The sequence below is a fragment of the Amblyomma mixtum genome, chromosome 2 (assembly GCF_055824585.1).
Source record: "Amblyomma mixtum isolate Tamu chromosome 2, ASM5582458v1, whole genome shotgun sequence".
Taxonomy (NCBI): Eukaryota; Metazoa; Arthropoda; class Arachnida; order Ixodida; family Ixodidae; genus Amblyomma; species Amblyomma mixtum.
Genome location: NC_143013.1, coordinates 270,074,555 through 270,090,224, shown reverse-complemented (window position 1 = coordinate 270,090,224; position 15,670 = coordinate 270,074,555). Strand labels below are relative to the sequence as shown.

General features: G+C 46.8%; 2 protein-coding genes across 2 annotated transcripts in view; both read left to right on the top strand.

The window, feature by feature from the left end:
* Positions 1-15,670, top strand: part of LOC149363982 (cytochrome P450 4V2-like) — a 284,143-nt gene that overhangs the window by 134,448 nt on the left and 134,025 nt on the right. The gene's annotated exons all lie outside the window — the stretch shown is intronic.
* On the top strand, positions 6,635-15,541 carry LOC149363985 (carboxypeptidase D-like). The gene is made up of 9 exons (XM_089573970.1): positions 6,635-6,838; positions 7,613-7,850; positions 8,756-8,853; positions 10,381-10,553; positions 11,696-11,883; positions 12,964-13,143; positions 14,122-14,274; positions 14,804-14,949; positions 15,189-15,541. Exons 2-9 carry the CDS (start codon positions 7,637-7,639, stop codon positions 15,309-15,311), a joined length of 1,275 nt encoding a protein of 424 aa, XP_089430096.1. The 5' UTR covers positions 6,635-6,838; positions 7,613-7,636; the 3' UTR covers positions 15,312-15,541.

Here is a 15,670-nt window from a genome sequence, read left to right as displayed (position 1 = left end):
GCTCAGGTTAAGCTCTGATCGAGGTTAAGCTCTGATCGAGGTTAAGCTGATGTGATCTGTTCGCGCTGCAGGTGGAAGATTATGAAGAGGACGATGTACAATGCACAACGCAGGGCGGTGGTGGTGGTGGAAACACTTATTGCCAAGCAATGCAGAGGGGGGCCACGTTTCACGAGGCAACCCTTAGGGGGCTGCTTTTAAAGGGCAAAAAACAGCCCTTGGAGGGCTATCCGCTTCAGGGCGTCGGTAATTAACCGGCACTGGTCAGTGGCAGTGGAGCTGGCCAGGAGAGTCTCCCAGTATGACTCCGCCGTGGTTGGGGATGAAGGGTGTGGGAAGGTAGGGCATGTGAGGAGGATGTGAATAAAGTCTCCCGGTTTCCCGCAGAGCTTACAGGAGGAGAGGAACTGATTGGAGTAGCGGGCATGAAGAAGAACAGGGTAGCGACATGGAGGAAGTTTTTTTTTCCTCCATGGGTAGCGAGCAGTACGGGTCTGGAGTCGACGCCAGTGGGAGGCCTGGATTAGGGTTAGGGAGGGAGCCGGCGGTGCGTAAACGCGCCGAGCATCTCGGTAGTGGGTAAGGATATCTCTGAAGGTAAGCAGACGCTCCTGGGATGGCGTAGGGGGTACAACTCCGGCCCAGAAAGTGAGGCCTCGGGCGAGGGAGAGGGCCTCCTCGTTACTCGGGAGGCCTGCGTGTGCGGGGGTCCAGGTAAGAGTTACGGGGCGGGTGGGGCGCCAGAAGCGTAGAAGCCGAGCCGCGGTGCGGGATATCAGGCCTTTGGCGAAATGGGATAAGGCGGATTATAGGTCGGAGAGAATTTTGGTGGCAGAAGTGAATGTGTTGCAGTTTAACAATAAGCGTGATCGGCTGCTGTGATAGCATTGTGCTTTCGTGCAGTGACCAGCGAAGCTTATCTGTTCGAGCCGCCGCGGGTTCAAAAACCCTGTCGAGGAAATATTTATTTTATTTTTGCGCCCTCAAGGTCAGCGACAGCCCAGGATTCTTAGTTGAGTTTGACCTCGTGAAGCAGTGCTTTCGCACTTCAATGTCGACCGGACATGCGTTTTCGATCTCTCGTGGAAGTGCCCCAAAGATGTACCATCGGCCTCAAATGAAACGACAACAGATTAACTGAAACTGGAACACAATAGCAAAAACATAAAAATGCGGGCCGCGATCACTGATACTTCCCCGCAAATGTCTAAGTGTGATCAAACTGAAATTCAAGTTAACTAGTATTCATTCTCTGTGAGCTAAAATAGTCTCGTTTCGGTGTTTTCATTTTCATTGCCTTGTTCGCACTTAATTTGATGCTGAAACCGCCACGGTGGCTCAGTGGTTATGGCGCTCGACTGCTGACCCGAAAGACGCGGGTTCGATCCCGGCCGCGGCAGTCGCATTTCGATAGAGACGAAATGCTAGAGGCCCGTGTATTGTGCGATGTCAGTGCACGTTAAAGAATCTCTGGTGATATAAATTTCGGTAGCACTTTACTACGGCGTCCCTCACAGCCTGAGTCGCTGTGGGACGTTAAACCCGCATAAAACCAAAGTAAAGCTACGCAAAACATTTGACGCTGATTGCCCCTCCGTTGGTCGCTATAAGGAGTGCAGCAGACTGAGGTCAACAAAATGTACCGTAAATTAAGTCGATAAGTCAGAGAACGAAGGGAGCGAGTTATTCTGCGAAGCTGAGCGCAGGGGTGTATTGCGTACATATCGACATCAGGCCTCTATCGCGGTTGTCGATGTTTTGAAGAGGCTCGATCCTCGAGGTGAATTCAGTGCACCAGGATAGGACGTATGTTTGTCACCGCCCTCATCGATCGCGATCAGAATAGACCGGTCATTTAATTGGAATACAGAGGTACACGCCAGTCACGAGTCACGTCGTCAAACCGGCATTATCGTTCATCCCAGTGGAACGGTCATGCACCTCTCAGTAAAGTAATTTAGAAAGAATGCTCAAGTGTATAAGATAGTGCAGTTTCAGGCCACACCCCGCATCTGCTCGAATCTAAGGCGGCCTTGATTATAAGCCAATTTCGTAGAAATTCCAAGCCAAAAATAAAAAAAAGAAAATGAAGAAAACTAAGATGTACTCGATTGCAGGCCAGAAGAAATAAAATTTGGCAGACGATTGCGATGGCCGGTAATGCGAAATCTGAGCGCAGCTCTTAAAGGCTGGCAGGTGGCGTATTACAACCGGTTAATCTGACTACGCCGACGTCTGCGACTACTACTACGACTAACGCGCGGAAGCTAGGAATGGGAGCCTATGAAATACGCTAAAAAATTGCGAGGACACTTTGACAACTAAAGTGTTGAGAGGCGAAAGCCGAGGACACTATTCCGTGACGACTTCCGGTGGATGAGACGTCATACCGTTCTCGTGGCTATAGCGATACAGAAATTATACATCTTTCGGGGATCTTAAGTGTTAATTACGCTTAATTACACATTTTCCCATCTAATTTGACACACATACGACGTTTTTCCGACCATTCTATGACAATTTTCACTATACCGTGACGACTTCCGGTGGATGTGACGTCATATCGTTTTAGTGGCTATATCGACGTCCGCGCTATTTCTACGCAATTTCGACTTTTTGGTCTATAATTAATTAACTAATTAATCTACAATAATCAAACTTGGCTTCTAGGTTCATTTTTTCCTCCTCTATCTGGAGCAAGCATAGGTTTTCTATCCTTTTTAGTTCCCGAATTAAACGCGTGTAACAGGCTTTGCAAACGGACGACAGTATGAGCCATTAAAGGCTTTCGTCTTAAAATATCAGCGATCACTGCGGCGGCCCGCATAGGGAGAATGCGAAAGCATTGACGCCTCGTCGGCATTCGTCGCCTCTCTTTGCCTCTCTTTATCATTCTCGTTTTGTTTGTTTGTTAATTTAACTACTGAATTAGCGTAATTAGCTTTTGCTTTAATTAAAGATCGATTTATTTACTCTTACCTTATCTTATTTACTCTACCTTATCTTAATTATCCCAAACAACCATTTAGGTTTTTCAAATTTCTCGCCGTGGTTGCTTTCCCGTCGACTTACTATATTCCCGTTCAGCCTATTCAACCGTCCAATGGCTTTCGCTGATAATTAATTAATTTATGTCAAGGAAACTTTTTGTTTGTTTATTTATCACTCATCAAATACCTTTCGATTCATTTCAAACTTTATTTTCACTCATTTGCCTATTTTTGGACTATTTTGCGGCCCACGACATTTTCCCCGTCCACTCACTATATCGACGTCCGCGCTATTTTTCTACCTTTTTTTCTACAATTTTGACTCTAGTTAATTGACTAATCATCCTATCGACCTAATTTTTTTTCGCATCATCCTCACATCATCCACTTTCCATTACAACCCCTCGTTTGATGTTACCTCTTCTGAGAACGTCACAACTGCTGCGGACACGTTTCGCGGACACGTTTTGGTGGCACGACCCCGGCGACATAGCCTAGAAATCCTTTCGCCTTAAAAACACCAACCAAAACAGTGAGGTTTTGTTCATTAGGTAGTGTGAGGATACGCATTATGACTCATGCTGAATGTTCATTCGCTGTTGTGAATGATTGTTTCCCAATCCGTTTCCTCACCTAATAACGCGATCTCCTCGTCGCCAGCTGCCCAACTTCGCTTTCTCTAAACATAAATATGGCGTCTTCCCGATCCTGAAAACGCCATTACTGTTGCAGCGGTGCTGGGCATGTGTTCCCACTTTCTTCAACAGAGTACATTCGTTTTGTCAATTCAAATTCATTGCAAATTCATTGAATTTACAAATTACCGAAGGGCATAAAGCAGCTACACCGAAAAACGTCTTAGTATAGAAGACATTGCTTCTTGTAAAAGAGCAGGCCACATATCGCTCCAGCTATACGCTCCGAAAGATGGCGCTGCGATGGCGTTGACGGAGCCGCATCCTTGAATATAATATGAAATTGCGAGTTTTGAATCCTCCGTTCTGTGAAAACTGTAGGTTTAAACTCGGGGGAATAATGTCCTGCTTGGACAGTGCATCCACCGTACACATAATCGCCATGAATTAATGAGATTGACCCAGCGTCTCATCCACAGCCAGACCAGCCGTGACGATCATCCCTATGAAATGATTGGTTCATTTTGCAAAGTTATCGACATTTATTTAACCAATGAATTCGTTTTTGTTGCGAAAGCAACACTACGCGAGTCGCCGAACATGCGCGAGCAGTGACGTCACACGGTGCACATCTGGCGCGTCACCGCCGTCGCTGCGCGGGTGACTCAGAGGTGCCGCTGCCACGCTCGCCAGTTGCGCATGCGCAGAAGCCGTGCATAGCTAGCCTGCCGGGGCCGCCGCCGCTGCCGCGCGCTCTCCATCTCCTCTCTCTCTTTCCTCGTTGCTTTCGCAATCCAGCAGGTTTAACAAGAGCTAAACCACTACCAATTGTTATGCTGCTGACGCTCATTTGATAATCATATCAGTCTCTGACGCGCTGCAGATTTCCGGGCTCATATGTCACATTGGTCTTAAAGGTTGTTCGCTTTCTTTGTATGTGCTATCGGCGCCAAACGCAATGCGAACAGCGGAAGATGTGGCCAAAGGTCCATTTTACGCCGTCTGCCTGTCGTCATCAGAGAGAGACGCGCTCATCCGGTTTGCGATAGTGTCGCGTCTTTTTTTTTTTTTTTACCTTCGCTGTGTTGATAGACAGCGCATGACTTCGGCAAAACCCTTACGACGTCAACAAAGGCTTTATAGACAGACAGGCGTATTGAACCTGTCCTATTAGAACTACAGAAATAGAACAGGTGGTCTTGAAATCTCCTCTTAAGAGTGCTTAACCCTTTGCGTCGCTTTTTTTTTTTGTTTCATGTTGAAGGCTATACGTACTCACTCATGCTCATGGCGTAATTGTAGTGTCGAGCTTCGCGTAGACAAGTGAGACCACAACGTTTGAAAACCCGATTGAAAATATCCGCGATAACATGTCATAAATCTGATAACGTCCTTAGCAAACGCTCTGCTTCAGGCTTGGCAACGATGCCGGATCCTTCAAAATCGCCTAATTTAGTTCCTGTAATTTATTGTCTATAGTTTAAGCATTAAATTCCGCCGTTGTTGCATATTCTGTTGCTTAATGACGTTCTATTCCGTCGCTTCAGTGTGGAATCATTTTCATAGTTTTCACTTAAGTTTATGTGTCAATTTAAATGCCGTGCGCGTTACTGAAGACGCCGCTGGGGATATCACAGGTTTAATTTCGGCTACTTAAATAATTTTTGTTTTACTTTGAACATGTACGTAGTTGCTGCTAATGATGACAAGTTCGAACTTGTGGGCACAAGCATAACTTGACCAAAGAGCGCCACGGTTAACATCTTTTCGGCGTGCACGAGGTGGGGTCAACGTTTACAAAAAAAAAAATTGTATAAAGGCTATAGATTGTCTAGAAGAACTTCTATTTGGGCTAGATTGTTCATTGTACTCGTGAAAGGAAAACAGTAGCGCCAAAAAAACACCCAGCTGAAGAACGACGTAGGAAAAGCGCGCTCGTACGGGCCTGTCCTACGTCGTTCTTCAGCTGTGTCTTTTTTTCGGCGCTACTGTTTTCCTTTCACGAGTACTATAGACTTTCTATAGACTTCTGCCTATAAAGTGTAAACACTCTCTACAGACAAATCCTAGAGAACAGTCTATAAGCAATACAAATGCTTTAGACAGTCTAGAGACAATCTATAGATTTATGGCCATACACTTTTAGTAGAATTTTGTATTTAGACAGTCCATGATAGACAAAAAGAAATATCTATAGGAAGGCAAAAGAGTCTATGAAAAGTTTATAGACTGTCTATAGACCATTTTTATAAAGGAAAGACACAATTTCACAAAGCGTTTCACCCTTTGTGCCCAACTCCTACGGTTAAAGTCACAAAAAAAATAAAGGTAGGAGAAAGCCCGCACCTAACACTAGTTTATAGCAGGCGATCGAGCCAACTGAAGAAAAAAGAATCAAGAGTAACGCCCAAAGAAACCATCCAAGCAAAAGCCAATTAGAAAGAAAAAAATGGGGCGGGGACGGGGGGGGGGAGGGGGAGGGGGGGGGGGAGTGTGCACTAAATGAAAATGTATCGAAGGGCGAGCAAAGCAGGGCAAAGCAGGGCAAAGCATTTCACCTCTGAGAAACCTAGCACCCAGTGAGGACAAACTGTACACCCATCGAAAAACCGATGGGTACCCGGTAGCTCCAGCATACGAGGCGGAGACTTAAACAACGAAATCTGACTCCCCATGCCTCGTCCAACTACCCTTCCACAAAAATTCGGCACCTCAGGACGTAGTAAAGTATCCATGACCAGTAGCAGAACGCCCACACCTTTTGACTAAGCGGGGCGGGTACATGTAAAAAAAACAAAACAATATCGTCATTTCCATTCTTTAAGGCTTCATCGTATTATATGACGGCAAAGCTAACATTAAGTAAACGCCCACCTATTGCCGTGAAATGACGTTCCTTCATTCATTGTTCTTCGCGGGCTTATCTCTGGGCGGGTCACGGATAAGGAAGGTCGTAACGAATCTTCGGTCGCGGCCGCATCTAGGCAAGCGATTGTTACCGGAGCTTGCACAACTACGATTGGGTACAGAAACTCAAGTGCTGCTGTCGAGTTGCTGTGAAGCACCGGCGGTGATGCGGAAACCGATGACACGCGAATAGCGATTGTATATTCCTGCGTCGTATCTTTAGTTGCGCTTTATACACCGAGTGTCGCGGCTGCGTGTGTTACCGACCTCGCACCTGACACCATCTCAGGCATCCATTTGGAAGAGGTAGTTTGCGTTTTCCTTCTTTAATTCCTTCTTTCTTTTTACTTCTTTCGTAGTTTTTTTACTGCTTTCTTTCCTCCCTTCGTTATTTGCTTCTTCTTTAATAATTCCCTTATTTATGTTTTGATTGCTTCGTTCGTTTCTTTCATTCATTCTTTCTTATTGTTTTCTTTCTTCTCTGCTCAACTGAAAAACGTCAACTTTTCTATCCAAGACGTGCAGCTCATAACAAAACTTTTGTTTCCTTCATTATTTCCATCTTGAATTATTCCCTTATTTCCGTTTTCATTCATTCATTCATTCATTCATTCATTCATTCATTCATTCATTCATTCATTCATTCATTCATTCATTCATTCATTCATTCATTCATTCATTCATTCATTCATTCATTCATTCATATTGTTTTCTTTGTTCTCTGCTAAACTTAAAAACATTTGCTTTTCTCTCCAAAACGTGGAGCTCATCACCATACAACTAGAGTTGAAACCTGCGACAGCCGCAGGCGAAAATGCGGTTACCACATTCCTCGCATGTACAGACACTTACCGCTCATTCCCGCACTGAGTGGAAGGTTGACGTTCTTCAACAAAAAAACTAGCGCAGCGGAAAACGAACTGGACATGAAGAAGACACAGGCGACACCGTGTGTGTAGTCTACAAGTCTATCGTTTTCCGCTGCTCTGTACTTTTCGTTGTAGGATATCTGACCAATTCTCTCTTTACGAATGACTTGCGCTGGTGAACCGCACCTGCCTTCCCTCTGCCTCTGTCCAGGAAGCTGCAAGAACGCTTGTGGCGATGAAGTCCGTCAGCATGACCTCTTTGGCGCTGCCTCTACTGGTCCTGTTCTGGATGCGCGGAGCGGCCGCGCAGTCCGTCACCCCCACGGCAGAGGGTACGCCTGCAGAGCTCAAATACTACGACCACGAGGAGATGACTGCCTTCCTGAAGAAGATCAGCACCAATTACCCCAACTTCACTCATCTATACAGCATCGGGAAGTCCGTGGAAGGTGGGTTTGCAGGCCAGCATCGCCAGCATTGAGAGCTTATCTTTTGGCACCTAAATAAGAGCTTGACACTTTGACACTGAGAAGAAGAATAATCACATGCCATACCAACAGGCCCACCATTCTGACCTGCTCCAGTGTTTTGACACTGAACGTCAGAGATAAGCTTGAAAACTTTAGTTTTTGGTACCGTATATGCAAAGTTAGGCGAAATGCAATCGATTTCGTATAGAAACTATAGATTTAGCTATGTCAACGGCGAAAAAATTAACGAAGTGGTGGTTTTTAATGCAAGAAACATTCAACCCTTTCAGGCAGGGTCAAATCCTGCTCTGCGCTGAATAATTTTTTATGCTGGATGTCATTCGAACGGAAAGTTTCGGTATAATTTGGATAAGGTCGCCCTTAAGATCGGCGTCAGGATCGGATGATGTTCGGAATGGTTCGCCGAGACCTGGACCTAAAACCAATTCCTACTTAAAACGTTGCTAAGCTTCTATTCACCAATAAAGTTTATGCTTACAGGTCTACATCTAAACTCCACCCATTAAATGACGTCGTGGATCCTTACTAACCCCTCCTTTGCCCCTTTACGTTGCCTCTTCCCTTTACCCAGTGTGGAATAGCCAACCAAAACCTTCTTCAGATTAACGTAGCCGCCTTTCTTCTCCATCTCTCCCTGTAAAGGGAATGGACAGAGAGAGAAATATATAAGTATTTGTGTCTCGAATGCGGCATAATTATCAGAAAGTGCCTGAGCACGCAGGATTATACAGGGTCTAAAAAATTAGTTGATCTTACATGCGCTCGAGTTTTTCATCGAGTATGATGGGAATGGCACACTTGAGGAGACAAATAGCGCGAATTCATTTCATCGCCATTGAAACTGTTCCTGCACTACGCTGCAGGACGCGACCTGTGGGTTCTCCTCGTCACCAAGGATCCGCACGAGGAGCCGCTTCTTAAGCCCAACATTAAGTACGTCGCCAACATACACGGCGACGAGGTAAGCACATTCATTTTCCGCTGCTGCGTCGTACGCAGAATGCAATTTGTGGCGTTTTTTTTATGCGGAACTATGAACCCGGGGAAAGTGCACACAGCTGTCGCTAAGCAATCCAACTGCTGAAGGGTTTCTTCTAGCTGTCGGCGTACACTATAAGCACAAATACGCCTCTAAGGGAGTAAAAAGGGTGTAAGTTGTAATCCAGCGCATGCTGTTTTGTAAAAAGGGAGTTTACTCCTTTTTACTCCTTTTTATTTAGAGTGAACGGCAAACACGACACTCTTTAATAGACCGAAAAGCGTGGAGCAAGCTAAACTAAAAGGAGAAATCATCGTTCCTGGGGGTGTATTTTGAACCGATGCGTTTCGTTTTTATTGCATTTAGTTTTTTGTCATTGGTCGCTTCTTCCGGTGGCGTTGGCTACGTGGGCCGACGTAACACTGCACGTGGAAGAAACATGTCTATGATGCCAGTGACTTGAATAAACGCGGGCTATATGCCCATGCAGCACTGACTGACCGTGGTGCCGAAACTGGCGAGGGACCAAGAGACAACGCTTTTGGCACGCCTGACGACTTGTATCGGCGCTAATCTCGTCTCGGGAGGAAAACTGTCCTGTCGTTTTCCAGTGAACTACCGGGACGTGGTCCTTGGTCCTTGCGGGACGTGGCATGCAGTCCGGTCCACGTCCCGACCGGACTGCATGCTGCGGCAGTGTATAGAGTATATAGCTGGCGGCGGAGCAGCGACCAGATCGGTCCTGACTGTGATCAGTCGCTCGCTTGCATCACATTCAAATCAAATTCAGATTGCATCGAAACGAAGTGAACTGGCATAAAATATCTCCCCAGCTCCTCGAAGTTATTTTTATCACTCTGCTGCCAACGAACGAGAACTATGAGACAGGTCCGTTTATGCAGCTGTAATAGGAGGAAACTCGTAGGTTTCTTCCTATGGCCCCATGTAGTAGCAGGTTGTTTCAGCCTGTGTGCATTAAAGATACCTGTGCCTCAGCCATAATTTTTTAGCGTTGTGAAACAACGGCTACCTATCAATCTTATCAGGAATAGATACAAAATGTAGGGCACTTATTTACGCAACCACGCATGTGTCTAGCACTTGAACAAAGAGACTATCAGTGCTTTGCTAGTTTTTCTTGCTTTCATTTTCCTTCTTCACAGCAGTTAAACTTGACCATGAATCTTACCCGAACGCTGTGACAATCTTGTGTATGTATGTGTGTGTGTGCTAGAGCTTTCTGTGGGTGTGTTTCGCTTCATCATTATCGCGTCTGCAACAGCAGCATTCTCTAGTGTTTATTAAAAAGTACCGCAGCTTCCTCCTTAACCATCGTTGATTGATTTAGCGCGTTTCAAACGCTCACACAACCTATCGCTGCCTCGTCCCTGCGGTGAGCAGCTTTCCTTGGTAAGTATTTCGGGCTATTCGCGATGTACGCCCGACGTGCACCCAATAAGGGCATTGTGAGAGCCCGTACACCAGAGTGCAGTTTTCTTACTCGTGCAGGTGCTGGGACGTCAGTTCATGGTGTACCTGATCTCGCACCTGCTGACTCGCTACGAAGTGGATCCGTACGTGCGACACCTTCTGGACGACACACGCATCCACATCATGCCCAGCATGAACCCCGACGGGTTCGCGATGTCCAAGGAGGGCGTCTGCATGGGCACTGATGGACGGTACGTGGCTGTGCACCGCTCGCCTCTTCCTAAAGACCGAAATACAGATGGGAGTGGTCGACCAGGTTTTATAAGTCTAACTCTGGCGACACCTAGCGTCTCGTCCGTGAACGATCCGCCACATGTCACCGGGTAATAATGGAACGGAAATATTTTGCCGCTGGTCAAGCTGGGAATGAGACCTTCTGACTTCCCGTTGTAAGTTTAGTTTGGTTTATGCTTTATGGGGTTTTAACGCCCCAAAGCAACTGAGGCTGTGAGGGACGCCGTAGTGAAGGGCTCCGGAAATTTCCGCCACCTGAGGTTCTGACACCGCACAGTACACGGGCCTCTAGAATTTAGCCTCCATTGAAATTCGACCGCCGCGGCCGGGATCGAACCCGCGACTTTCGGTCTGGTAAGGAGGAGTGCGGAGATTCTAGAAAAAGTGGTGAAGCAGTTGAAATGAACGGCGAGCCAACTGTACAACCATCATTACCGCACGACTGAACAGAAGCAGACGGGACGCTGAGTGACGATGTGGATGGTGCAGAGTGGAGTTTTTCCTCTGTTTTTGATGTGAGGAGTATTTGGAAAGAAAAACTTTACTTCAAAATAGGAATTATAAATAGAATAATCTTCTGTTTTATGCGAAGCATACTAGCCGCACAACCGAGCTCTTCCTTGCTGCGCCGCGCGCGGCCGCGTAGCTACCACTTGACCTACATCGGCGCACCACGTGATATGAAGTCACAACAGCTGTGAAAGCTGGGGCTCAACTCGTGCGCTCGCTTGCGGACGCGCAGCCTCCACCGGCGGCCTAACTCCCGCTCCTTCCGCTAGGGGAGCTGACGTCACAACAGCTGTGAAAGCTGGGGCTCAACTCGTGCGCTCGCTTGCGGACGCGCAGCCTCCGCCGGCGGTATGCTTCGCATCCTAGGCTTAACCATAAGCTAAGCCAGGCCATTTTTTTCTCCATAATTGACTGCAAGTAAAATGGGCATTTTCATCATGTTCGCTCTGTGTCGATAGCGTAATTTATCCATAACAGGAATTTTCAAAGGTTGCGTCTGCCATTTCACCCGCCATTAGGCTGATTCTTGTTTATACTGCAGTACAGACCTCTTAACTCACACGCCTGACACATTCCTTCCCTGATGCAGGCAGAACGCCCGCGGGGTGGACCTCAACCGCAATTTCCCGACCCGCTTCAACACACAGCTGGAAGAGGAGCAGCCGGAGACCGAGGCAGTGAGGCGATGGAGCAAACAGATTCCCTTCGTACTGGCCTCAAGCTTCCACGGGGGAGCTCTGGTCGTCAACTACCCGTACGACTATCCGCGCGTGTTCGGTACGTCCTGGCCGATGTCTACTCCAACTAAACACGGTTGCCTGCACCGGGCTTCCGAAGAATGCCTTCCTTACGTGGGTGAACCGTTTCGCGGATTATTTGGTGCATGGGATTAAACGTCATGAAGTTACACATGAGCTGCGAGGAACGCCGTAATGGAGGACTCAGAATTAATTTCGATCACCTAGGGTGCTTTAAGGTGCACTTACATCGCACATTACACGTGCGTCTTGCGTTTCGCATCCATCGAGATGCAGCAGCCGCGGTTGGAATCGAACCCGCGTCCTTAGGCTCATGAGCCGAGGGATAACCACTCAGCCAACGCGGTGAGTTCATCTCGCTGATAATGCTGTTATGGGACAGTGTGCGAACATAATCCTTGCACAGCACCACGCTGCCTACAAGAACCACGATAGCGGTGTTCTTCAGATTAATTGTATATAAACAATAAATCCACAGGAATATCAACAATATACGTAACCTATCCCAATTACAGGACAGAACTCCAAGTTACCTTACAAGACACTTCGAGGATTGGTCAGTACCAATGTCACGTTCAAGTTACGGGAAACAGTGCCTTAAGTACACAATAGCAACGCTTTTGAATTATTATAATTCTGTACGTTTTGACCTTTTCACGGCAACCTACAAGGACCTCCGGCAGATGTATTTGGTTTCTATGTAATGTTATCTAGCCTTGCTGTTGTTTTCGTTTGGATTTGTAGAAGTGAGTTCCGCGGTTGTTTTCTGTTCTTTTTGTTGTTTTCTGTTGTTTTCGTTTACGAGTACTAAGTCTGTATCATATCAAATATGTATGTATATGTTTGCATATAAAGAATATGTTACGTGATGCCGCCACTCTGCCAAAATAAGGGATTGTGGACCCGTCAAGCTGTCCAAGGACAGCTTTTTTTTCTACAATCCCCCCATCTGTATTTGATGGCAAATAAAGATTTCATTTGATTTCATTTCAATTTCAATCACATGGAGTTGTTTAACGAGCACGCTGCATCGCACCTGCGCACTTCTTTGTGCGCAAATACCTGCAGCCTATACGTCACTTTTCCTCGTTTCCATCAGGCGATGACAGTCGGCACAACGAGCCGTCGCTGACGCCGGACGATGACGTCTTCAAACACCTGGCCAGCGTGTACTCGCTCAACCACGCCAACATGCACCTGGGACTGGGCTGTTCCAAAGATGGGACGGTGGCCTTCCCCAACGGCACGGTCAACGGGGCCACCTGGTACGCTTTCTCTGGTAACGTATACTACACTCTGGCCGCTTATATCCTAATTTGCCATTCGCCTCTTGCTGGGACTTTCCGCTCCCAATGACGTCCAGGAATTTTTTTATCTACCATACGACGCCTAATCAATGAGCGTTCAAATTGCAAGCTCCTACCATCACGTTGACTTTTAAACAAGTACATGAAAACGTTTGAGGGTAAGAGGCTGTGACAGCAGGACGTCCACCGTCGTCTTTTTATTCGCGTTATTCTTTATTCTCGAGCATCCCACAAGGCTCCTGGAGGCATTACTGCAGGTGTCAGGTGTAGTGGAAGGGGGGCACTTTGCATCGAAGAACATATCTTAAGATTTCCAGTTCACGGAATCATGGAACGAACAGTTCCAATCCTTGATGAACCCTTGATGACCACATCTATGTGTTGGCAGGACCATGTGATGTGATATAGAGTAGGTTTTTCGTCACATCAGGGACATTTGTCCGCGTATATCGTAGGGTGCATTTTGTTTAGTGTATGTAGGTTTCGGAAAGAGCCTGTTTGTAATTGTCTCCAAGTGACAGCTTCCTCTCTGCTGAGAGATTTGTGCGGCGGGGATATCGCTTTCTACTGCCTCTATAGTTTTGTAGTATGGCCGAGTATTCCCTGGGTGCTGGCGCGAGTTCCGGTGTATTCAGAGAATCTATTTTCAGTGTTTTTGTTCAATTTTAAGATTTTGCTTCAGTATCCCTTTAAGTCATCAGCCAAAGTTTACTTAAGATACTGGATCCAGCCGAACTATCACGTGTAAAGATCGCTTTTCAAGTTGTTCCGAAATTGTCCATAAAGATAACTCTGTCAAGAAGGTAACCCTTTCTTGAATAAGCAGATTCTGGCTGTGGGAGCAGTTTCAGCGAGTCTGGCGAGGACAGCGTCATATTCGCTGACACATTGATATGATGCGATCGTCGGTAACAAATTAAGTATTCTTTTTCCGCCACTTTGGGGCATAGGTGGCATGGCGGACTACAACTACATGTGGGACGGCTGCATGGACGTGACCGTTGAGATGGCCTGCTGCAAGTACCCTCCCCGCAACGAACTCGCTCACTACTGGGAGGAGAACAAGCCTGCGCTCCTCGCCTTATTAGACGAAGTTCACAGAGGCGAGTGCTTCTTTCCATTCTCCGCGCAGACCACTCAGGCAGCCTATGTTCCGCTTCCCTCCAACCTTAGGCGAACGGGCCGGAGGCTGGGATAGATTTACCGCACAATATTCCCACTTTAAACTCTGCCATTACTGAGCAACCACACACAACAAAGGTGCGGCGCTGCTTCAACTTCAGCAAAATATATACTAGTCTTTCCAATGTTATACTGCGTAAAGAAAAAAGGCAGGACGAACGGAAGGTGTCACGACTATTATCTAATGCTCAAGACCTATATAAGCAGCACTGCTTAATTGACAGAATGTATTTTGCGGAAAGATAAAGTGAGACGGAAAATGACTGGGTAGTAAAAAAAGGCGATGAAGTCTATTAGGAGACGGAGGCCATGTCTGGAGTGGAGCATGTGTTACACCGGCCGTTTTTTATCATTATATTCGTTCCAAAAGCCAGATGGAAAAAAACTGTTCACCTATATAGCATGAAGGTAATTCTTAAACTTTTGTTGACTCTCTTTCTCTTCCGGCAGGCGTACGCGGCATCGTCAAAGATGAAAATGGCAATCCCGCCGTGGCCAACGCATCTCTGAAGATCTCCAACCGAAGAGTCGGCTTTAAGACATCCTCCAGAGGGGAGTACTGGAGGATCCTCAGGCCGGGTGAATACACATTGGAGGTGAGATCACTTTCCAGGAATTATCGTTGTGCTTGGGCTATGGTAAGAACAATTAAATGCACTAGACAACATTCAGGCTGCTGAGTGTGTCAGATTGGGGCGAGAACACGATAGTGTATAACGTATCTGCTTCTAATAAACCTATAAACCAGGAGTTCTGCAAAACTATTGAAAGGCCATCTGCTCTCACTGGACAGGCACTTGTATGACGAAAATCTTCCTGCTCGCTCTTCCTTCAGGTTTCGGCAAGCGGGTTCCACAAGGCCGAGGTAGGCTTCAGCGTTCCAGAAGAACGATTCACAGTCCTCAATGTGACGCTCAAGTCAGAGGGACACGACAAGTCTGAGCAACTTTCGGCTTAAGCAGGACTCGGACAGCAGAGCGTATGCGACCATGTGCGGGGCGCGACGGCAAAGTGCCGGACACTCAGACAACCTGTACAGCGGTGCTTGATGTACCACAGCGGCTTTCACATGGGAACGGAATACAACGGTTTCACATTCCTTCACCACACAGAACGATCTCTCAAGCTCTTAATCTTTGCAATAGAAGGCAGGCATTTACCTTACCAATAAACAGCCTCTCGCCGCCACTTTTTCCTTCGAATTCATTCTTACAGCTGGTTCCTCGCTGCCACTACCACTCATGGTACACTCACCAAGCGGCTAATTTCGCTGTCTTCGCTGTCTCTACCGAGGCAGTGATTGTGCGATAAGAGCAC

What these genes read in the sequence shown, in the direction of transcription:
- LOC149363985 (XM_089573970.1), top strand. Translation starts at nt 7,637, where the DNA reads ATGAAGTCCGTCAGCATGACCTCTTTGGCGCTGCCTCTACTGGTCCTG. An exon ending in CATCGGGAAGTCCGTGGAAG is followed by an intron (nt 7,851 to 8,755) that starts GTGGGTTTGCAG and finishes ACTACGCTGCAG; the next exon opens with GACGCGACCTGTGGGTTCTC. An exon ending in CACCTGGTACGCTTTCTCTG is followed by an intron (nt 13,144 to 14,121) that starts GTAACGTATACT and finishes TTTGGGGCATAG; the next exon opens with GTGGCATGGCGGACTACAAC.